We start from the raw sequence: 24,289 nt of genomic DNA on the forward strand, positions 1-24,289 counted from the left end.
ACTTTCCAAAACTACACTTGATTTTCTTCAGTTAAAAGCATGACTGGTTTTAACTAAAATCAAACAAACAGAAACATTGTTAGATTCCTTATTAAATTAAAATAAATAACAGCATATATGGATGTGCATACACGTTGGAAAGATATATACATAATCCATAAGATAAAATTAAATATGCTTTCTCTATTTATATAACAAAGACGAGGAACTTCTAGATGTGAACACCTAGACCATATATACCTTCACAAAACTTTTTATCCACAGAATCCCTTGAAAGTAGCTATTAGATGACACAAAAATTTTGCCCAAGGATTTAACTTTTTTATTAACCTTTTCTTTATGATTCTTTCTCAAAGGATAAATTATATATTTTTAAAAACTATAAGCATCAGCGTTTCAAGCCATATTACTGCAGGCTTCAGAAACAATTCATTTCCTGAGTTCTTCATGCACACCTGGGACGGTGGAAGCCTCAGCTTGAGGTGCTTCTGCTCCCTCTTTAGAAACAAGCTCAGCAGGCCCCACATGATCTGGTGCCACGGACTTCACAGCATGGGCTGCGTAGTTCAGGCTGGTATTTTCAGTCCAATGCCAGCAACCTGAGAAGGGGTTGTAGAGCATTCCTGCCACAGTTTGAACTGACAGACCATCTGAAAAAAAATCAGAAAGTGTAGCCTTAACAAACATTTACCTTTCAAGTACCAAAAGTCTCCTGCAAATCTGTATATTTAAAAAATAATTGCTAATTTAATGGGCAAGAGTTGTCTGTTACTATGTACAGATCATAATTTACTACAGGCTAGAACCCCAACTCTGGCACCTCCTACACGGTGACCCTGGGCAAGACATCTACCCTTTATAAATCTCAGTTTTCCCATAAAAATAGAACATGTATCATATAGTTGTTAGAAGTTATGTGTATAAAGTACAATAGTACAGTTCTTGGAATTTGAAAAATATACAAAGTAAATGTTAGCTGTTATTAGAAAACATCTGTCAATAAAAGATTATCTCCAGGAATCATGCTTAAAATATTTTTGGTTATTTTAAAGTTATAGAAATCACCAGAACAGGCTAGTTTGCTATGTACTGATAATATTCCAAGTAAAGTCAAGTTTGATACACTGTTATATAAACAAAAACATGAGAAATACAATGAGTCTAAGTACTAAACAAGAACACCAAATGCCAAATAAATGAATTGAAAAACACTATTACTTAGCTGGGCGTGGTGGCACCTGCCTATAATCCCAGCACTTGGGAGACTAAGGTAGGAGGACTGCTATGAGTTCAAGGTGAGCCTCAACTACATAGTGACACCCTGTGTCAAAAACAAACAAAACAAAACAAAATAAAAGCCACTATTACTTGAAAAGAATGCAAGACATAAACTGACTGCTTACTATTGTAAAGCAGAATGAGTTAATATAGGAAGTACAAAAAGGAAACTAACCTTGCCTTAAAGGAGCTTATAAGACAGACAAGGCAAAAACCCATTAGAAAACCATAATAGAATGTGTGCTGTAAGTAACATAAAATATATAAAGAGTGACAGGGAATTTCAAAATATATCTGAGTGCAGAGGATTCAGGAAAAATAAGAAAGACAAGCTAATATATGCAGGGCTTAGTAGGGTGAACTGAGGATGTATAGATAATAGATATTTGTATCTCATCCTTCAACAAGTGAGGGCTAAATAGCCAAAAGATATGTATGTGTCATCTATTATTAGCCTGACCTTAGGTTAGGTGCCACAAGTGAGACAGAAGAGGTATGTACTTCTTAGTTACAACTTCAAAAAGTGTATGACATAGTTGAAGAGATTGAAATCAACATCCCAAAGATAGTGGCCCAACTAGTTAAGTGCTAGGTTATGTGATTAATAATTATAGATGCATTAGAAGTTCAGTTAAGTCTTGGAAGTTTGAAAAATTCTTCATACTTACTTGATTCCAGAATGCTCTCTAGCTTTTCAGGTGAAATGAACTTGTCCCATGTGTGAGTACCTTTTGGCACTATCCCTGCAATCTGCTCTGAAAACACAATCCCCAAGGCATAGGACAGTTGTGTTTTGTTGATTGTAGTGATGAATAAAGAACCACCAGGCTAAAAGAAGCAGAATTATATGCAGGTAAAAATGTATAGAAGTAAAATTGAAAACGTTATGAGTATCAGTTAAGTAAAGACTTGGCTTCCCCTGCTCTCTCCTAATTTTAAAACGTTTTAAGTACGGTTAAGATACGTAAGTATGAATAAAATATAAGTTGCCAAAATAGTATTTTTTCCCTCAGGAAATCTACTATTAAAGGCAACCCACTACAGATTCACTTCGTGTACCCATCGGTGCTTACAACCCTTAAAATCATATACTGCTATGACATCTGTGTGTGTGGTTTTTTTCCCTCTCTTATACGCATTTGCTGTAGCACAGGGCACTGCCAGTAGGTATTCTTTCACAAAAATGAATGATTAAGGTTTGAAATTTTGTTATTTGATTTCATTTGTATAAATACTATAAGAGATCAAGATAAGCACTTAGGCGAATGCAACCCCAAAATGGAACTGTTTGCATTTTTAGTTCTGCTCTGATTATATTTATAGTGTTTCCTATGTTTAGTCTCACAAATGTCAAGGACATAAATGTTCCCTCACTCTTTTACACATTATTATTAGTGTCATGGGGATAAAATGCCAAAGCTTCCATCCAAAACTATTCTATTACTCTTTCTACATACACTAGGGTGGACAGAAACAGATAATATATTTCAAATACCAGCCCAAACAAAAGTATAAAAGGTTAGAGGAGCCCTGAAATACTGGGGTGTGCCCTTAAGCTAAAAACTGAAATATTACAAACTATATCATCCTACATTGTAATTTTTCCCTGCAAAACTCTGCACAGTATTCTATAATACCTTATTCAGAATCACCTTTAAATCTGATCATTTCTCTAGTTTGTGTCCAATAAAATTATACATTAAAGAATTAATGATAACCATGTTTACTTTTTTAAGATACAGAGTCTCCACTAAGGCAAAAATTAGTTTTGAAGCCCCAAATGCCAGTATTCCTCATATGTGTCAAAAAATCTCCATTCATAGGAACATACTGACACCCAACACAGGAATTAGTAATTAAGGAGTTCTACTTGGACAGCAGGAAATACGCCTTACTGCACCTCTGTCGAAGAAGCAACACCAGGAAGCCATCACAGATTGAGGACTAAGGATACATGGCAACTAACTGATGCAGGAGTCTGGACTGGATCCCGTAATGGAAAAACAGCATTAGCAGAAAACTAATGCAATTTAACAAGCTCTGCAGTGCAGTAAGAAGCGTAAGGACAACATCCGCAGTTCTGACAACTGTATATTCAGGGGCAGCACCACGGTGAGCCGAGCGAGGTTCTAGCACACAGACCCGCAATCAGCAAGGCCTTCTGTGTGCGCAGGTGCGGGGCTGGTACCTAACAGGCAGGGTTTCCTTCACTGTGTGTCCTCGGCCTCACTTGCTCATCTTAGTGCTTACGCCTATGTGAGCTGTTAACGTTAGAGGAAAACAGGTGAAGGTGACACTGTACTGTCTTTGCAACTCCTCTGTGAATCTGAGATTCCTTAAAAATAAAAGTTTTTTAGATATTTTTTAAAAGCTCTATTGAGATATGGGCTAAGCATTTCATTCTTTTAGTTTTTGACCTTAGAGCATAACATTTTAAACATACAAACAAAGTCTATATATAGTCTCTAGTGTGTGTGTGTGTGTGTGTGTGTGTGTGTGTGTGTGTATTCCTATATAATAATAGGACTTTAGGGATATATACTACAAGAAAGTTTAGAAACACATTTAGAGAGCTAAATCTGGCCAAATTATATAACGAGTAATGAGGATAATCAGGCTCAGGCTCAGAATCAGGGGATCCAGCCTGGAGCCCCACCTCAGTGCCCAGTGAGCTTTGTCATCAAGCCCTGAGTCCTCACATGCCCACGAAGGGGATGACAGCATCTGCCTTTCCTTATCACTGGGTGGTAGGTAAAAGTCACATGCATCAAGTAACTTTCTCATAGGCTGAAAACTCACACACCAAGTAAATTAAATGCTATTTAAGTAAATTTGTGCTAATCATTGTTTCTGCTGATTTTGACATCTGAAGTGAAAACCACTGCTTGGCAATTCTCATATAATGGCTATTAAGTATTTAATCCAGATTGTATCAATGGGGAAATACCACTATAAATGTAGTTTTCAAATGCTTCACCCCGAGATTTTTCAAGGTACATCAAAGTACTAGTAGGACACTGAAAAACCCTGCTACTGGAGTTAATCTGAGGGGCAGGAGTAATCTCCAGCAGACATCCTCTAATCCTGGCTGCTTCTTCCTTCTATCCTATGCCTTGCCTGCGAGACTGCTAAAGTATTGTGGAAAACATTTTTTGCCATGGATATATGCACACAGTCAAAAGAAGAAACAAACAAATAAACTCCATAAATCTTACTTTTAACACTTGACAGCAGCACTGTATAAATGTTTCTAAATCGGCCACGTGTTCTACAACTTCAGAAGCCACAACAGCATCAAAAGTTTCTTCGGTCTCCTCCACAATCTCTTCCAGGGAACACACTCTATACTGTATCCTCTTATCTAGGACTGGGTCAAACGCTTTATGGTGCTGTGCGGTTTTAATGTTTTCATCCACAGGATCAATTCCAAAAACTGAAGCCCCTAGACGCCCTAGAGGCTAAAGGTATAAAAATCATCACTCTCAGGAAGAAAGGAGAACACATGTTAGCAATAAAAACTTCATCAAAAATGACAAAAGATTACACTCTTAAATTGAGACATAAGATCTACAATTACATTAAGCTGACTGCAGGACACATATACTAAAATCTTATTGAGTTACAATTAATACACATGTTCTTGATCTAAGGGATGTGTTTTCACCGTGGATTAGCTTTCTCATTGCTGGACACAATACCCAACACTCACAACTTACAAAGAGGAAAGGTTTAACTTAGCTCACAGTTTGGGGGGTTCAGTCCACAGTCAGCTGCTCTAAGGCAGGAATATCAAGGTGGAACGGGGTGGCAGAGCAAAGGTGCTTAGTCCCCAGTGGCTGGGGAGCAGAGGAGGGGAACAGTGCCACAGAGGAATGGGAAAGGGATCATATATGGTACCCCCGACCACGCCTCCATTACCCACCTAGACACACCCAGGAGTGTCCTTTACGAACCTGCTAGGCACTTCCTTATTAACTACTACATGGGGGCTGGGGATTTAGCTCAGCAGCACAGCGCCTGCCTGGCAAGCGCAAGGTCCTGAGTTTGATTCCCGGTACCGGAAAAAAACAGAAAAAAAAAAAAAAACTACTACATGAAGCTGACACCAGGATTAATGGTCACACACATGTTTTGGGTTTCCTGCAACTTTTTAATTCATATCAAAAGAAACTAGCCCACTGTCAGGGGAAGAACACATTTCTTGTGATGTGGGAACTTAACTGCATCAAAGGCCTCTGTTAGTCTCACTGTCAACAGGGCTGAGTTTTAGACCTTGACAATATCACATCCCATTGAATCTTCTTTGTTTTGTTTTGCTTTTTGGTACTGGGGACTGAACCCAGGGCCTTCTCACTAAGCTGTATCTCTAGCCTCCTCAACATTTTCTGGAGATAGGGTCTCAACTAAATCACTCAATTGCCCAGGTTGGGCTCAAACCTTCAAGCCTCCTGTGTTACCCTCCCAGAGTGCTGGGATTACATGCATGTATCCCCACACTCAGCTTGAATCTTAACATTTCTGTATTTCCATAATGTTGCTCGAATATCTTTCAAAGATCAAATTATGATATAGCATTGTAAAAAGAAGTTTCTGTGCTGATAGAAGATTATAATCTTCTTTTTTTTTTTTTTTTTTTTTTTTTTTTTTTTTTTTTTTTTTTTTTCCGGTACCGGGAACCGAACTCACGACCTTGCGCTTGCCAGGCAGGCGCTTTTGCCGCTGAGCTAAATCCCCAGCCCATAGAAGATTATAAAATAAAGCTGCAAGGCATAAAATTTCTATAAACAGAAGCAAATATTCTTTACAGGAAGAATAATTACCTTGCAAGTACTCTACAATGCCTAAGAAAGAAAGAGCCCACTAACAGGCAAAATTCTGTTGGGTTTTACAAATTAAATTCAAAAGAACAGCCTATGATTGCACTTAAGCCAGTAGGAGCTCCCTAATTTCTTGGGATAGAGTTCATGGGAAGCTATCTGAATGACCTATACTCTTTTTAATTTTTAAAAATCTTCAGTATAATTTTCTTATCTATCTATCTATCTATCTATCTATCTATCTATCTATCTATCTACCTACCTACCTACCTACCTACCTACTTTCCTATACTGAAGATTGAATCCAGAGTGTTCCCACTGAGCTATATCTACAGTCCTTCTTTTAAATATTGAGACAAGGTCATGCCAATTTGTTATACTGCCTGGGCTGGGAAAACTTGGGATCCTCCTGACTCAGCTTCCTAGAGTGCTAGGATTACAGGCATGTACCCACTCAGCCTGAAATTTTCAGATTCTTAAAAAATATAAAGGCATATATTATATGTATAATAACAAAAAGATTATAATCACTGAAAGATTTAAATCACCAGTACTCATTTAAAATAATGAATACGATTTGTCAAAATGGTAAGTGAAGCCCAAGTGCACCTCTCAAATACTTTTCCCCATTAATGCAGAAAAGCTGTTCATCACTTACTTCAGTTAACAATCCACCACCACAGCCAACATCAAGAATCTTCATCCCAGACAAAGGTTTTCCAGGATGGTGATCAGCAACTGTTTTCAAAAGATTGTCTCTTAAAAGAAATTTTTAAATATGAAAAATAAATGATTAATTTTATCAATGAAAAATTATAAAACTATACAGTTTTGATGAAATGTCAGTCCCTATTTAAACTGGATTATTAATATTTTTTGATAAATGCCACAGTTTCCAGTGCCCTAGCAGTCCGTTTTATGTTCTATCTAAATAAATATATCACAGTAGTTCAAACAGAGTTCTCAAACTTATCAAAATCACTTGAAAGGTTTGCAGAACACTGACTGTAGATTCCACAGGCAGAGGCTTGAGAATGTGCATTTCTGATGATTTCCAGGTTGATAATTGATTTTGCTGATACAGGGCCTATATTTTGAGAAACAGTCGTCTAACCTAATAAAACAACATTCCTGCTTTTCTCTGACTTAGTATTTCAGTGATGCACAAATTCAATGATACTAAAAAGATGTCAATATTTCCTCTTTGTTGTACTGATTCTGCATGAACCAGCAAAACCCAATCAGAAACTTCAGTGAGAGTAAGCTCTGAGCATGATATTCTCTGTCAATTACAGTGGCTTTCCCACGCCAGCTATTCAAAAATGCTTGATAAATAAATGTACAGAACATTTTCTTAAATGAAAGCCCTAATGAACTCTTGTTCTTACCCTCCATAACAAACAGAGAGACTATTTTATTCATCTTAGTAGCTTTCAGAGTCTAGCCCCAGAGCCCTTTACAAGATGAGCTCCCAAAAAATACTTGTTGAATCAACTGTCTCAGTGGTACAGGACTTTTCCCTGAGCTGCCTACAGGCCAATGGGGCCCCACAGGTCAGTAGCTTATACATGGCCTTGATGACACAGGGCCTTAGTTTCCCTTCATGAGAATTTAATTCTAATTAACCTGAACTGCCCAATAATACTTCAAGTTATGTTATGAAAGCAGCCTAGACATTGGATAATCTTACTAAAAATTATTTGCTCCAAATGGTGGGTATTGAAGACACTCTGCCTAATTTCCAAAGAAAACTTAAAATGCAGCATTTTGAACCTAAGTATAAACCAAGAGAAAATACAAAAGAGAATGAATTCTTAAAAAGAGGCACTGGAATGTTACCTAATAAATGGCACCCTCAGGTCATTCATAGAATGAAGAGGCGCATATACTCCCTCCTCATCCCACCACTTGTGAGCCAGGGCCAGGAAGGTTTTTACTTCACTGCTGTCAACCGTGGTGCGCGAAGTACTGTATAGTCTTGTCCAAGGAGGGCTACAAAAAAAAAAAGCAATAAATACTGATGTTTCTAAAAACGTAACATGGCATACGTGGTACAGGAAAATATTCTCACTTATACATTATCAGCTTCTAAATACATAATGGCTCAATGTCAATGCTATTAGTAAAAACCAGGTTTTCTTATAATCACACTGCTCACATATATTCACTGAGATCAAAATTAATTTGCTTTTAAAGTAAGTTATAACTAAAAACAATGTTTATAAAAGTTGGCCTTCTGCTTCCTATCTAATACTGCTGATGGACACTAAAGTCCTTTGCATGGCTTATAAGACTCAGAATTATTTAGTCCCCAACTCCCTCATCTCCAAAGTCACCTGCGCACACTGTCCTCACGCTCCCCAGGCCAGCCATACAGGCCCTCTTTCAGCTCTTCAAACTGCCCGCGCCTGCTTCCTCACAGGCTCCTTGTAGACCTTGTTCCTTCTGCCTAGAACATCTTCCAACATCCTCCGACTCTCTTCCTCCAGTGCCTAATTCATTCTTTCTTATCCTGTAGGTCTCAGTGTGATGGAACGTTTGTTATCTACAAAGTCTTCCTTGATCCTTATAAGTGGGCCACAGCCCTATTTTAACTCCTGTACAACTCTGTCTGTCCTCATGGGCTAGTATGATAATTCGGTCTTGTCCACCTCCTCACTAGACCTTAAGCACTGCATAGGCAGGGCATGGACTGTCTTGATGAGCATTTTATTCCCAGGGACTAGTAGAATTCCAGGAACATAGCCAGTGCTCAGAAGACATTTATCAAAATAAAAATCTGAAGGAAAAGCCCAGAGAAGTACATAATTTGCCTTTTATTTTTCTTTTCAATCAAATGAGAACAAATAGGGACTAAATAGATTTCAACACTACATTGAGTTCTCAGTCACAGGAATAGCACAGAGAAAATACTCCAAAGGTTTGCTTGCGTAAAATGTTGTTAAGTTAGAAAAGGTCATACCATTCAAAGTTCTATTGTATCTCTTACTCATATATGAAAGGTACATTCTATTTTCATTGCTGGTTTTTTTCTTTTAAGATTTAGCCAGGCATGTTGGCTCTTGCTATAATCCAACACTCCGGGAGCCTGAGGCAGGAGGATTATATCAGCTTGGGCAACTTACAACTTAGGGAGATATTCTCTCAAAATGGTATAAAAGCAGGGACTGGTGTGGAGACATAGGTCAGTGTGAAGGCCCTGGGTTCAATTCACAATATTGCAAAATAAGGAGATAAGTAAATTCAAATGTCACTTTTCTTTAACATTATTTTAGGAAGATTAGTCTCTTTTTCCACGCTTAACATAAAACCTCACTAACCAAAAACTAATTTGGGATACTTTCTTTTTTTCGTTCCTTCTTCCCTTCCTTTTTTCGTTGGCTCTGTCCCTCCCTCCCTCCCTCTTTACCTCCCTCCCCGTACTGAGGATTGAACCCAGGGAATACTGACCTTTTAATGAACTTTTGAACCTTCTGCCTCAACCTCCCAAGTGGCTGGGGTTACAGGCACACCCGACCGTGCCCAGCTCACTGATTTGCAACAGAGCACAGTGGTAGTTGCTCAGCTGACAAAGAATGATTTCAGACATACTCAATCTCAAAGGCTCTCATTTACAAATAGGAGCACACACAGAAAACAGCTCATTCTAATGCTATGCAATAGTCTTTACAAGGTTACAAACTGGCTGTTTGGTTTGTGTCTGGGTGTCCCCCCCAAAGCCTCATGCGGTCATGGGGCAGGCTTTTAGAGTTTGATTGATTATGGGTGTGAGAGCTATACCACCCTGGGGGATAATTTGCATATGTAAGGGAGAGGAAGAGGCTGCTTGCCGCCATGCCGCCATTCCTCCCTTGTGTGCTTGTTGCTCTTGCTGTGTTCTGCTGCCATGAGCTGTAGCCCTCTGCCATGTGCCACTCTGCCTTGTAACCTGCTAAGTATGGACTAAAACCTCCACAAACTGTAAATGAAATAAACCTTTCCTTCCTTAATTTTGGGCATCAGGTATTTTGTCCCAGCAACGAGAGAAAAGTAACCAAGACACTGGCTTACTAAATACAGGCACAGGCAGACATTACCTCAACCTAACCTTACTCCTTAGTGTGTGTCCACCTTGGAGGCATCCTGCACCCAGATCACTTATGATTTTAAGCACCACATTATTGTGTTCTGTCATAAGAGTATTATAATTAAAAATACTTCTCCCTGTAATATAGTCTTCTATTAAAAATAAATGCTTTCTCTGAATTTACATGAAAGATATGGACTGGTTATCAGCAACATTACTCTATCAGTTTTTCTATGGGCTTAAAATTTTCCAAATTTAAATTGTTAGAAAATAAATTTGTTAAGAATACTTAAATAAATAAAAGCTACTTTACTCAAATACATGAGCTATTCCATACTAACCAAGCTTATTAAACATAAAAATACTACTCATTTACTATTACACATAGTTATGTAAATATCTGCCATAGCAATAAATAAACTCACCAGTAACTTTTAATTCTATTCAAAGAGGAAAATGTCATCCTACAGGATTTGAAATACACGGTTCCACATTCGTTGAAAACCCATGGTTTATTCTGTAAAGTCCAAATGAGCTGGCTATCTGAATAAACTGAAAAAAAAAATTAAATGTATAGAGAAAACGATTACACAGTAGGAATGCTTCGTATGTGTGTAGGTAAAGAGTAAAGAGACAACCTACAGAATGGGGAAAATTTTTTACTCGCTACACCTTGGAAAAGTACTAATATCTAGAATACATAAAGAACTAAAAAAAATTAGACCCCTCACAATAAAGATCCAATCAAAAAGTGGGCAACTAAAATGAACATACACTTCTCAGATGAGAAAGTACAAATGGCCAATAAACAGATGAGAAAATGTTGAACACTGCTGAGATTCCACCTTACTCCAATAAGGATGACCATCTTTAAAAACCAAAAAAAAAAAAACAGCAAATGCTGCTGAGGCTGAGAGAAGCAGTCGGGCAACATGACATGAACCCTTCTGCATTGATGGTGAGAATGAAAACTAGTAAAACCAGTATGGAAATCAGCATGGAAATTCCTCAAAAAACTAAAACTAAAAATTCCATATGAGGATAATTCTGCTTCCAGGATTCCTTTGTGGTGGGCATACACCATGAGCTTTTTTTTAAATTTCCAATAAATATTCTCCCAACTCCCTTCTTTTGTCTGCGAGTTTATCCTTCAATTTCCTGAGACAAAGAATTCTGGGTTTACACAGAACTAACTGCTTCATATTGGAGGTCCCACCAAGATCAACTTTGTACTTCAGCAAACTGAAATTGACAGGAAGTAAAGATTGGAGTATTTATCTTTTTCTCTCCATATAACTGTAAGTATATTTATTACACAGACACAATTTGTGTTCTTTCTCTCTCTTTTCTTATTATGCTTCTTCCCTATACATACAGTTTCTGTGCCTTGCACAGAGCTACTCTCAGATTAGGGTAGTGGTGGTGAACCTATGGCATGCATGCCACAGTGGGCTGTTTGTATCACTGAAAACTCTAAAGGGTTTGCCATCACTTTCTATTCATTCTCCCTTATCCTTCTCCCAAGAATTAGGGGTTACAGCACAGATGATTTCATTGATAGAACAACAGCAACAAAAACAGGTTAGGCACCCAAAGGCCTCCAGGCTGTGATTACAACTACTATAGTCCATCAGGGTACAAGCTAGAGTTCTCTTCTGTCCCTTGTAGAAAGCCTGACTTCCCACTTACAACTGACAGCCTTTGCCAGTACCACTCTCTAGCAGGCCACTTTCTCTTCTTTTAGGGCCTCCCTCACTCTCAACACAGAGCAGTTGATAGTGGCAGCTCACCCAGGGTGAGTCTGTCTTCCTCTGCAGATCCATTCCCTGTGGCTGCTGGACCCCTGAGTGCAGGTTTTCCACTCTTGACAGCAGGTTTCCATTTCTCCAAGACGGTGAGTTTCCCTGTCTGTGTGCCTCACTAAGTCATCTGGCCCAATCTGATCAACTGGATGGTGGCCCCAGTGCCATGGAATCCCTCTGTTTAGAGGATGCCCCACAGGAGGCAAGTATCTCCTGTGTCTCTCTGTGATGGGAGGTTTGTAATCCTAGGGGATACTTTGGGAAAAGTATCTCCATAGGCCCCATCCTGGGTCTTAAGTTTCTAGTTCCCTCTGCCTTATCCCCCAGGCTATAGTCTTAAAATCTGGCCTAAATTTAATCCTCATACGAGAGAGAAACAGACAGAGACAGAGACAGAGACAGAGAGATGCTTGCCAGGTAAAAAACTGTCTATTACAACACCATACCTTTAAAGGGACTGTTCCTTTAGAGCAAAATATTTATGTAAAAAACAGCATGGTTATCAAAGGAGCAGTTTCCCACAATAACTAATATAAAGGGCCCCAAAGGGCCTATACTGTGATAGCAGTTATTGCAAAGATTAAGGAAAAACATCAAATTTGGGCCCTTCTTAAAATAGTACTTGCTTTCATGGCCATAAAGGGATGAGGCCTCAAATTTAGTTTCAAAATAAGGAGGGATAATAATTTATAGCTTTTCACAATTATAGTGGGCTAGAGATTTAGTTCAGTGGCACAGTGCCTGCCTGGCAAATGTGAGGTCCTGAATTTGATTCCTGGTACCAAAAAAAAAATTGTACCTAACAACTTAACATCAAACACTTTATAGCTTTTCTATCTTTCCCCTTTCTGACTCTCATTGGTGTGATTACAAGAGGTCTCTATTAGAGTTCACCCAAAAATTGCTATCATATCCCACAGGCAAAGTTCTCATTGCTCTATTTATAGCTATAAACTTAAAATTATAAAAGGGTTATTACAATTCAGTATGGCCAATACATTTAAGAGTGCACTATAATTTTAAAATATTTGCTTTGTAAGTTCTCCTATATGTTTACTTGTTTGTCTGCCTATAGAATCTGTTTTAATAACTGGTTAAAGTAAAAGCTGCTTCATTAAAGATTTTTTGAGGTTTTATCAATTTCATCTTTCTTTTTGTCCTTTCAAATTTCTAGTTCTTTTGAAACTTTCACATGATTAGGTTAATGTGTGTGTTTCTATGCGCTCCTTTTCAGGTACTGTTTTATTCTAATTGGCTTATAGATAAATAGACACTCATTATATTAGCCCAAACATTTACTGTTCACATGACTTAACAGAAAGCTAGTTTAAATTGGTTAATAAAATAAAGGTAAAGATGTTTTTGAAGTTGGTAACATGTTTTCACTTGGGTTGTTGCCAATCAAGATAGTATTTTAAAAATGTGTTTTATAAACATAATGTCTGTTGTTGTCTGTCTATAATGTTAGTTTTTCTTTAGTGAAAGATACATATATGGGCCCATTGATGTTGGAGAACTGCTGGAGAAAACTCCCTTCTGTTGCTGTAAAAGCAGCTGTCCAAACCAATTTGCTTCAGTTTTCTCCAAAGATAGGTGTGTTCTCTGGTTTTTCTCGGAGTTATACTGAATTATTATAATATATAATTAAGTTGGCTACAGTTGAGAGGACAAAAGTTTTCTATGTCTAAAGCAAAAAGATTTTCTTAAGATATTAAAAGCTCTTGATTAAACTTATAAAACTAGATTTAAAAACAAAGATTTTTATATTTTATTAGGATAATTTCTTATGTTTTCCATTGCTACACTTTTGGTCACTTAAGAAACTGAGTTTCAAGACTTAAAGATTATTTATCTGTTGACTTGTAAAATATTTTCAATCATCAGTTTGTAACTGGTTAAGTGAACAGTTATTATCTTACTTTAGAATATGACCTATATATCTGGTACTAGAGATAGATATATACATCTAAAAACAAAATATGCTGTGAGTCTAACCTTTAAAGTTAAATTTATAGTTAAGACTACATATGTGTATTATGTGTAAAATAATAAGCTCTATATGTCTTTTACACAAGCATTACATTTAGACCTTAGATCTATAACATGACCAAAATTGTTGGCATGTCTTTAAATTTGGCCCTGCTATTTAAAACTTGACCTACATCTATTGGTTTTGATTAAAAATTCTGTTATTGTATAAGTAAGTTACACTTGTATATCGAGTAACAAGTCTGTCTGTTCAATAATACTTTTTCCTAAGCTTATAAGACATCTAAAGATGTCCTTTAATTGTCAGTGCAGTTACATGTACAAACCTGTTAAAGGGATATAAATTTTGCCTTAAAAGTAAATGAAAAAAATACATGTGAAGATTTCTATACAGTTGTGATGCTAACCTCATACTATATTAAGTGTATTTGTATGTTTCCCAAGTGCACAGACCTTGAAAGATACAGAACTTAGGAAAACATTTTATCATTCTGATGGTTTCCGGACTAAAACTGCTTATAATGGCAAACTTTTTCAAGTTTATATTTAGTGGTTGATATATAGTTGTGTTACAACAGTCAGATGTACCTCAACACAATGTCACTCTAGTAATTAGATTGGACATTAGGAACAAATAGAGTACATCTATAAACAAATGCACTGTACTTAAAAGACACTTTAATAATCAGTAACAAATTTAAATAAGGGTTCATTTATGTCATTTAATATGTTATAATTAGACAAAGGTAACTAATTTATAGAATAGAGATTTAAATGTATTTCAGGGATAGTAACAAAAACCTAATCATTCTGTGATAGGGAAAACAACTCTCAACCTGTTGGATATCAGATGTGCCAAGTTCATGTCCCCCAAATGCTGAAGAATGAATTTAGAGGTCCATAAAGGTTAAGAGTAGGAAAAGTAGGGCTGGGGATGTGGCCCAGTGGTAGCAACATCCCTCTTGCCTTGCATGCACAAGGCCCTGGGTTCAATCCCTAGCACTACACACACCAAAAAAAGAAGTAGAAAATGTTTTTTGATAGAAAGCTCCTAAGAGAGAGCAGGGATCCCAAAAATAGACTGCCACTGAGGCTCTTGGTTAAGGGTAATTTGTACAGCAAAATCACAGTGTGGGTCAAACTATAATCAACCTATAGGATAACGAATATGACTGCTTAGCTAATATTGATGCAATAGGGACACAAGTCATGTAGTAAAGGTAAATGGAAAGAACAAAGGCTTTCCAAAAAGGGGAGGGGTGGGAGCATGGGCCCAGATGTTCTGGTTAGCGGCTTATGCACCTGATGCCTATCTGGACCAGATGATGCTAACTAGAGTATAGTCTGAAGGTGCTGTTTGTCTCTAGAGAAGCTACCATATCCAGAGGCCTGGGCTCTCTTCAGATTTCCTTCCAGCCACAATCTTTCTGTGTTTCATCTTCTGTGCTGATGTCCTTGGGCCCCAATCCCTCTCTAACTGCATGCAGACATTCTTCATTTAAGGACTGAGTCAGTTTCCATAACTAGCTTGTTATATGAACGGGTTGCTAAATGAGGAACTGTATATAGTATACACATTACAATATTCAGAACAAAGAAATGCTCAAGGGAAACCCCAACTTGAAGATTTTGCTTTTATTTGCCTTTGCATGTGGTACTGTAATGTAAAATGGAACATAAAACTTTAGTACAGTCAGCAAAAATTATAGTACTGTATAAACAAGGTATACTGTACCAAAAAAAGACATTGAGGCTCTACAAGCAAAATGTACAGAACTGTACAAAAAAAAGATACTTAAGATAGCTATACTACTAATTTCTCTTAGTTCATTGAAAAGAAAGGTTTGTGCTAGTATTGTTTGGACAATTAAATGCCTATATCTTGTACTCTGAGTAATTAATTTAAAGATAACAATACGCAATGTATTAACCATTATTACCCTCCTATTATTTTGTTTTGAAATTTTGTGGGTTTTTTTCTCTTTAAAATTAAAAAAAAAGTCTGAGCACCAGGTCATAAATCTGAACAGCACAGTTCAGTCGTAATTACAAATTTTAAACAGGTAGATCAGCTGTGCATGGTGACGCATGCCTGGTAATCCCAGCACTTGGGAGGCTGAGGTAGAAGGATTGTTGCGAGATCGAGGCCAGCCTGGACTACAAAGTGAGCTCAAGGCCAGCCTAAACTGCATAGTGAGACCCTGTCTCAAAATGACAAAAAAAAAAAAAAAAAAAAAAAATCAGGTAGATCATTAAACAAGGAGTATCTGTATTAATTTCAATCTAATTTAGCTGTCTAAATAGTCCTATATAATACTGTCATGATAGTTATGCTAAAATGCTATGTTTGCTCTTGATTTCAACTTTTCCCTGTAAAACTCTATAATTGTTATCTGTTAATATTCTATAGGAATTTGACCTCTAAGACAACCACAATTGGTAAGAGAAATGATAGTTCTCTCTGGCTATCTTTATATTTCAAAGTGCTTGATATCCAGATAAGATTATGACACTTACACCTACTGCTTTCACTTCACTACTGGTATAATTGATCTTCTGGGTATGAAACTGCTGAGACTTAGAGACCAAAACTAAAAAAAGGATTATTGCACTAAAAGCACAGCCAAAATTTTGGCCCCGGCTCTTCAGGGTCAATGAGGACCTAGTACATGAGGAGACTCCTCTAAAATGACCCTACAATTTTGGGGAGTCACCCTGTAACAGAAAATGCCCCCCAGTCAGTATACTTCAGTTTCTTAGTTGCCCAGGTAATAGTTCCTGTTCCACTTCCAGTTTCTTCTGTCTCTTAGAAACGGCTGGTCACTGTGATGCATAGCTGGTCACTATGATGCACATGGTATAAACCAATCCCCAATTGACAAGCCATTCTGCCTCTGTACTTCCTGCTTTCTTATCTCATATAAGCCTTAGACCACCAGAGAGCAGGGCCTGATATTTTGGGAATGATCCCTATCAGCACCTGACAACATAAAATAAATCTGCCTCCAAATCCTGGGTGTCCTTTCAGTGTTTCTGCTTGCCATTGCAACCCAACCTCCCGACCAGGGAGACTGTTAGACCCTAGAGGACAGGAGTCAACCAATGCACACTGTGCTAAGAGGAGGGTCACTAAAAATGGAAATGTCTCCTACACCTCCAACGGGAGCCGTATGATCAACCAATCAACAGCGTGACCCATCCTGGCAGATGGCACTGGTAGAACAAAAAACTATGTAAGAGATAAGAGGCTCTACCTATGGCCCCAAAAGTAATCGCTGAGGAGGCTTAAATGACCTTGATATATACAGAAGGAGACTAATTTTAATCAACACCAGTCTCATTTTAACTTGGTCTTAAACACACAAAAGTATAATCAAAAAGATACATATTTAAAATGTAACAATAGTAATAAAGTTAATTTATTGCTAAGTTCAATAAAATTGATAACCTCCAGCAAGAGTCACAAAAAGATTTAAATTATCAACAGGAACTAAAGAGGGCATATCACTACAACCCTGGCAGAGATTAAAAAGTTGTTGAGGGAATACTACAAACAACTTTATACACCAAAATCTTACCATTTAGACAAAATGGACTAATCCCATGAAAAGCACAAACAAAACTCATGCAAGGTGAAACAGCCTGAATAGTCACATAACTACAAAGAAAACTGAATTCACACTTAAACGCTTTCTAAAAAATGTTTCTAGGCTCAAACAGTTTCATTGGTTAATTCTACTAAATATTTAAGGAAGAAGTAACAACCAATTGTACCCAGTAACTTCCACAAAATAACACTTCCCAACCCATTTTATGAGATCAATATTATTCTGATTTGAAAAACAAAGGTGGTACATCAAAGAAGATCACAGATCAATTTCTCCCATGAACAAACAAAAAATTCTCAACTAATATTAGTAAATAGAATTTGGAAATACACAAAAAGAATACTAAAGCAAAATCAAGTGGGATTCATTCCCACCATGTAACACTATTCAATATTAGAAAATTGGTCAATCCAGTAAACCAAATTAACAACAAAAGAAAAAAATCACATAATCATAGTTATATGCAGACAAAGCATTCTACATAATCCATCCACATAAGTGATTTAAAAATTCTAGTCAAACTAAAAAATAGAAAGGCAATTATTTTATAAAGCATCTATAAAAACACTGTACCTCACATAGCGCTTTGTGGTGAAAGATTAAGCACATTTCTCCTAAAATTAGGAACAAAATAGGTAGGTCCATTCTCAGCACTATAATTTTTTTTCAGTCCTGGAGACTGAACTCACAGTTTTGCACAGGCAAGGCAAGCACTATGCTACTGAGCTAAATCCCTAGCCTTTTTAAAATTCTGGGACAAAGTTTTGCTAAGCTACCCAAGCTGGTCTCACACTTGCAGTCTTCTTGCCTCAGCCTCCTTAATAGGTGAGACTAGCCAATCTAGCTCATTTTCATCACTCTTATTAAACACAGTCCTGCAAGTTTTTATCAAGAGCAATAAGGCAAGAAAAGCAAGTTAGATGCATACAGAATGGAAAGACAGATATTAAAACTGTCCAGGCATGGTGGTACTCTCCTGTAATTCCAGCACCTGGGAGGCTGAGACAGGAGGATTGTTGAGAGTTTGAGGGCAGCCTGGGACACATAGTGAGTTCAAGGTCAGGCTAAAACAATAAAGGAAAAGAACAAAGCTGCAAGAATTATACTAGAAAGTCAATCAAGACAGTGTAGCACTGGAAGAGGAACAGACACAGATCAATGAAACAAAAAGAGTCTAAAATTAGACCAACACAAGTACACATAAGTGATTTTTTAAAATGTTGCAAAAGCAATTCAATGGAGGAGGGACAGTCTTCAATGAACGGTGTTGAAATAAATGGACTTCACAGGCAAAAAAGAAAACCTCAACATAAACCTCACATCTTATACAAAAATGAACTTAAACCTGAATTAATGATCTAAAGGCGAAGCACAAAACTATAAAACTTAGAAGAAATATAGGGGACAACCTTCAAGATTTGAGTTAGGCATAGAGTTCTTATAACACTGAAAGTACAGTCCATAAAACTAGCTGGGCGTGGTGGCGCACGCCTGTAATTCCAGCACTCGGGAGGCTGAGGCAGGAGGATTATTGCGAGTTTGAGACCAGCCTGGGCTACAAAGTGAGCTCAAGGCCAGTCTGAACTCATAGCAAGACCCTGTCTCAAAAAAAAAAAGATTAAAAAAGTAATAATAAAATAAAACTGACTAAACTAAATGTAATCAAAATTAAAAACTTATGTTCTGTAAGATTCTGGTAAGAAAAAGAAAAGGCTTATCACAGCCTGGAAGAAAATACTTGCAAAACACGTCTGACACAGAACTTATATCCAAAATATATGAGGAGGGGCTGGGGGTTTAGCTCAGTGGCAAAGTGCCTGCCTGGCAAGCGAAAGGTCGTGAGTTCAGTTCCCAGTACCGGAGAAAAACCAAAAAAAAAAAAAAAAAAAAAAGAAACAAAATATATGAGGCACTTTTTAAGCTTAACAATAAAAAACAACCCCTGCCCAAAAAAGCAATGCAATTATAAAAAAGGAATGTAAAGTTATAAAATGGTTATTAAAAAGCACAGGCACCTCATTGAAAAGGCCACCAAGATACAAACACATATGTAAAAGATATTCAACATAAATAGTAATTAGGGTAACACGAGTGAAAGTTACATTGAGATACTACTATATACTTATCAAAATGACTAAAATTAGGGCTGGGATGTAGCTCAGTGGTAGAGCACCTGCATAGTATTCACAAGGCTCTCGGTTCAATCTCCAGCACTGCAAGAACAAAAACATACTAACAAAAAACAACCACCAACAAAGCTAAAAATATTGAAATTATACATTGCTGGTAGGAATATAAAATGGTAAAGCCATTCTGGAAAGCAATTCAACAGTTTCAAATAAAGTTAGACCTTTACCACAAAGGGAAAAGGTCCCAGGGGACATGGGTGAGGGATGAGGAGGAAGGGAAGGGAAAATGAGAGGAATAAAGATGTGCTCTGCCACAGGCAGGGAGCGCCGGTCTTTAGACCGGCGGCTCACTCCCTGCCTCATAGGCCCCCAGAAGGAGGGCTTCTGGAGCACAGGGAGCCACGGGCAGGGAGCACCAGTCTTCCGACTGGCTAGCTTCCTGCCTCGTAGGCCCCCAGAGGGAGGGTCCCCAGAGCATGGGGAGCCATGCGGTACCAAGCGCTGTTGCACGCCGGCCCTTAGGCCGGCCGCCACCGCTCAATTGAGATCTATCATGACACAGAAAAACAGTGACACAATTGGCCCACCATGCACCAACTGCAGATGCCCACCCACGGACGTGGGTGAATCTTTCAAACTTTGAACAACCCCTGGGAATACATGCCATACAACGGGCCACTCTTGCTCCTGCCATTGAGAACCAGAAAGGTCCAGAGCCAGCGGAGGAGCAGCTGCTGAACAAGGACTCAGAGAACATGAGAATGCAGACTAAGCCCACGGAGTCAGAGGTCCTGTGGACTGGGGTCACGAGAGCCGCTCGGAAGCTGTAAACCAGGAGGGCCTTGCACAATACCTGCAGAGACTCCCTGGAAGCCATTCTTCCCCTGACAGTACAGGCTGTGGTGGAGCTCGGGAGAAGTCTGCAGCAGGATTCCTTCTGCCTGTGCTGACAGTTGGGGAGAGGACACTAACTGGTTGTGGGGTCCCAGTGCAATGGGAGGCTGGAGAGAAAACGCTACAAAAAATGGCTTTCGCCCCAAGTGGCTCACTTGATTTTTGACAACCCTTAGGCTGTAACTACTTGTTAGATCCGTCTTGTGTATCTCTGTCTTCCTGAGAAACCCCTTTGAAGATACCACCATGTATTACAGCAGTCATTGATATTTTCCTACTAATCTATCCATAACTCTGTAATGTTTGTATTGTTCCTATCCTATTTCATAAATGGATCCATGTTTATTATTATGTGTTTCCTACAACAACCATTGAGAGTTATTGAATGATTATTCAGTAGGTCACTCATGTATAGTTCTATTTATATTCTTTAGAAGGCACTTTGAAGATACCTAAGTATAGTACAACAACTATTGATAATCTCCTACCTCTTTTGTCTGTAACTCACTATTATTTGTCTATTTGTTTTCCTGAGAAACTATCTTGTAGATAACAATATGTAAAACAATAACCATTGATAATTTCCTACCACTTTGTCTGTAATTTGGTAAGCCCCCCCTATTATTATGTTATCCTTCTTTTACTCTTTAAAATAAAAAAAAAAAAAGATGTGCTCTATACAGGAACCTTGTAACTGCAATTAATGTAAACACTACACACCACAGCTTAAGTGAAGACAAATAGTATGAATAAGAAAGAAAAGGAGGATAGGAGAACTGGAGTGGGAGGGGGAGGGAAACCACCATACCAAAGAGGGATGACATACCTTCTTTACAAGCAGTCTAGATCAGCTATCTAATGGCATACACAACTTGAGAAGTACCCTTACTTATAAAACATATACTACATATGTAATGTATAATGAACAATAAAGCTGGGCATGGTGGTGCACGCCTGTAATCCCACCACTTGGGAGGCTGAGGCAGGAGGGTCGATGTGAGTTCGAGACCAGCCTGGGCTACAAAGTTAGCTCAAGGCCAGCCTTAACTGCATAGCAAGACCCTGTCTCAAAAAACAAAAATATAAAAAGAACAATAAAATGAAAAACAGAAAAAACAGAAAATGATCAATGCCCTGGATGAAAAGGGGTGGTTTTTTAATTTAAGGGATACACAGCAATTCATTATATAGTCTGCCAAAAAATGTAAACATCAGGAAAATAAAAACTTGGGTAAACATTTTAATACTAAATTTATTGAGACATGAAATTAACACACAAGTTATAGTTGGCCTCTACAATTACTCAAAGGTACTCAATTACTTTGAGGTACTCAAAGTGCCAGCCATTCATTTCCAGACACTTATTAATACAGCAAACTGTTCACATGTGTATATATATTTTCTGGCTGGCTCTGTAGTTAGTTACACCATAATTTATTTAAACAGTCCTTGATTAATAAGCATTTAAGTTATTTCTCTTTTATGGCCATTATCAAAACCATGCGACTGAATTAGGTGATTTCCTCTGTGTTTAAGAGTACCTATAGGTAACATCCCACGAATTACGCAAGTGCATGCACATCTGTAAATCAGTAATGGTCACAAATAGATACTGAGCCAATTTACTTTTTGGAATGTACAATCCTGTGGGTAATAAGAGAGTCTAGTGCCTGGTTTCCCCACACTGCACCCACATGTCAATCAAATGTTTTTATCTCTGCTAATCCAATTGATGAAAATGGTGTATTTTATCATAGGTGAAGTCAAATATCCATCCTTTAAATATAATGATCATCCTGATCTCGTTTTGTCTTGTGGTCTGCACAATTTTCTCTTGAGCTCTTCATTAGTTCTGTTTAATAGTCTACGCAGAGATTAAGCCACATTCATTCTAGGGTTCTTTTTGTAAAAAGGCTCAGACTTCTATGATTTTGCTCATGTTATTCCATCTTTCACCAACACTATCTGGTCTGCTTTGAAAGACTCAATTCAGATATTATCTCCTTTATGACTCTAGGTAGGTAAATGAGACATAATTTAAAAATTATATAAACTGTGATACATGGATAAGCATATATATTATTATAAAACCGAGACTCAGATTTTTAATACTTGCTCTCAGTGACAACCCTAACCTCCCTCTGACCTCCTCCACTTTTAGAAAAAAGAACTTCACTTGAGTTTATATTAATAAACAATGCTACCAATTCCTTTCCTAACTTGAATTCGGGCATTTGAGATTCTAAAGGAATGGGGGGAAACATTTCATTTACTTAAGTAATTTACTTAGCACCTAACAGGCATCATACTGGCAGTGAACAAGAGAGGGAACAGATTTTTACCCTGACACTTTATTTCAGCAATCTTCATTTAATATCTTGAATCCCAGACTTGCCTGGCCCCTCCCTACTTTCTACACAACTGCCAAGTGTTGTTTCTTTCCAGTTTAAGCCTGACCACATTCCTCCTTCAACAATTTCCACTGTCCTCAGGATAAAGTCTACCTCAGCAGGTGGGTGTGGCTTTTAGGCCACACGTTATGGCCTAAAAGGTCTTGTCTCAGCCCTTGCTACTCCCTGGCCCTCGACGCCTTTCACTCACACACTTTACTTTCAAGAGACAATTGTAGTTTCTCACAAACCTCAAATTTTCCAGCTGTCTTCTCTGGTTTCTCCAACTGCCTCTAACGCAATCCCAATTCCTTCAAGACAATTCTCAGTGAAGAGGTTTCCCTGGTTGCGAAAATAGATTAGCTCCTTCTTCTAATGGTTTTACCCTTTGTTTGTTTTTTTCTAAATTTCTGATTATAATAGACATATCGGGAAAAAAATTTTGAGAAAAGTATACTAAGGATGATAAAAAATGAGAGAAAACGAACGACTCCATTATAGTTCATCACTGCTAAAATTGTGTATCTCCAACTAGATCTGTATCTCTAAGTTCATAATATATACTGACTTGTATCTTATTTTCTTAAAACTATGTCCTGATCATTTTTCATGGACAGGTATATCTCCTATGGCAGGTATATCTGACACAGAAAAGGATTTAGGGCTGGGGATTTAGCTCAGCGGCACAAGCGCCTGCCTGGCAAGTGCAACGTCCCGAGTTTGATTCCTGGTACCTAAAAAAAAAAAAGGATTTAAACTGTTTTATTGGCTGTATATTTCTTCACTGAGAGTATCAACTAGTCAACTCGGTGTGATGTTTTTCTTTTCTTTTCTTTTCTTTTCTTTCTTTTTTTTTTTAAATTATATCTTGATCTTAGTCTATGTCCTAACATTATGGGAGTTTTCTGTGTTCTGAGACAGGGTCTCATTGCAAGGTCCGGGCTGGCCTCAAACTCGCAGCAATCCTGCAGCCTCCTGAGTACTGAGATTATAGGTGCTCGCCACCCCGCCCGGCTTCTAGCCTAATACTGTAATTTAAAAGACTTTTAAAGCATCATTCCTTTTCAAATTGCAGTGCCCGTCACAATTTCTTCTCGCACGTTATTGTTGCGCGGGTTACATGCAGTTAGTTATCTTCTTCATCACACCCACACGGCCTTTTGTACAAACTATTAATCAAAAAGTAGTAGAGCTGCCTTAAATTCTTTCTGGGAAAAAAAGAACAAGACGTGCGCAAACAGCACCCTAAAGCAACGCCATGGATCGCAAGGGCCCAGCGGGCGTCTGTCCTGCCCCGCAAAGGAAGGAAGCGCGAC

General features: G+C 38.0%; 1 protein-coding gene across 1 annotated transcript in view; it reads right to left on the reverse strand.

The window, feature by feature from the left end:
• Positions 1-301: 301 nt before the first annotated feature.
• Positions 302-24,289, reverse strand: part of Coq3 (coenzyme Q3 methyltransferase) — a 24,542-nt gene continuing 554 nt past the window's right edge. Inside the window, exons 2-7 of the mRNA XM_005377802.2 lie at positions 10,587-10,713; positions 7,935-8,087; positions 6,754-6,853; positions 4,494-4,736; positions 1,947-2,106; positions 302-650 (exon numbers count right to left, since the gene is read on the reverse strand). Of these exons, the coding sequence (XP_005377859.1) occupies positions 430-650; positions 1,947-2,106; positions 4,494-4,736; positions 6,754-6,853; positions 7,935-8,087; positions 10,587-10,713 (1,004 nt within the window). The 3' untranslated portion in view covers positions 302-429. The remainder of the gene's footprint in view (positions 651-1,946; positions 2,107-4,493; positions 4,737-6,753; positions 6,854-7,934; positions 8,088-10,586; positions 10,714-24,289) is intronic.

The sequence above is a fragment of the Chinchilla lanigera genome, unplaced genomic scaffold, assembly GCF_000276665.1.
Source record: "Chinchilla lanigera isolate Chin_1 unplaced genomic scaffold, ChiLan1.0 scaffold00010, whole genome shotgun sequence".
NCBI lineage: Eukaryota > Metazoa > Chordata > Mammalia > Rodentia > Chinchillidae > Chinchilla > Chinchilla lanigera.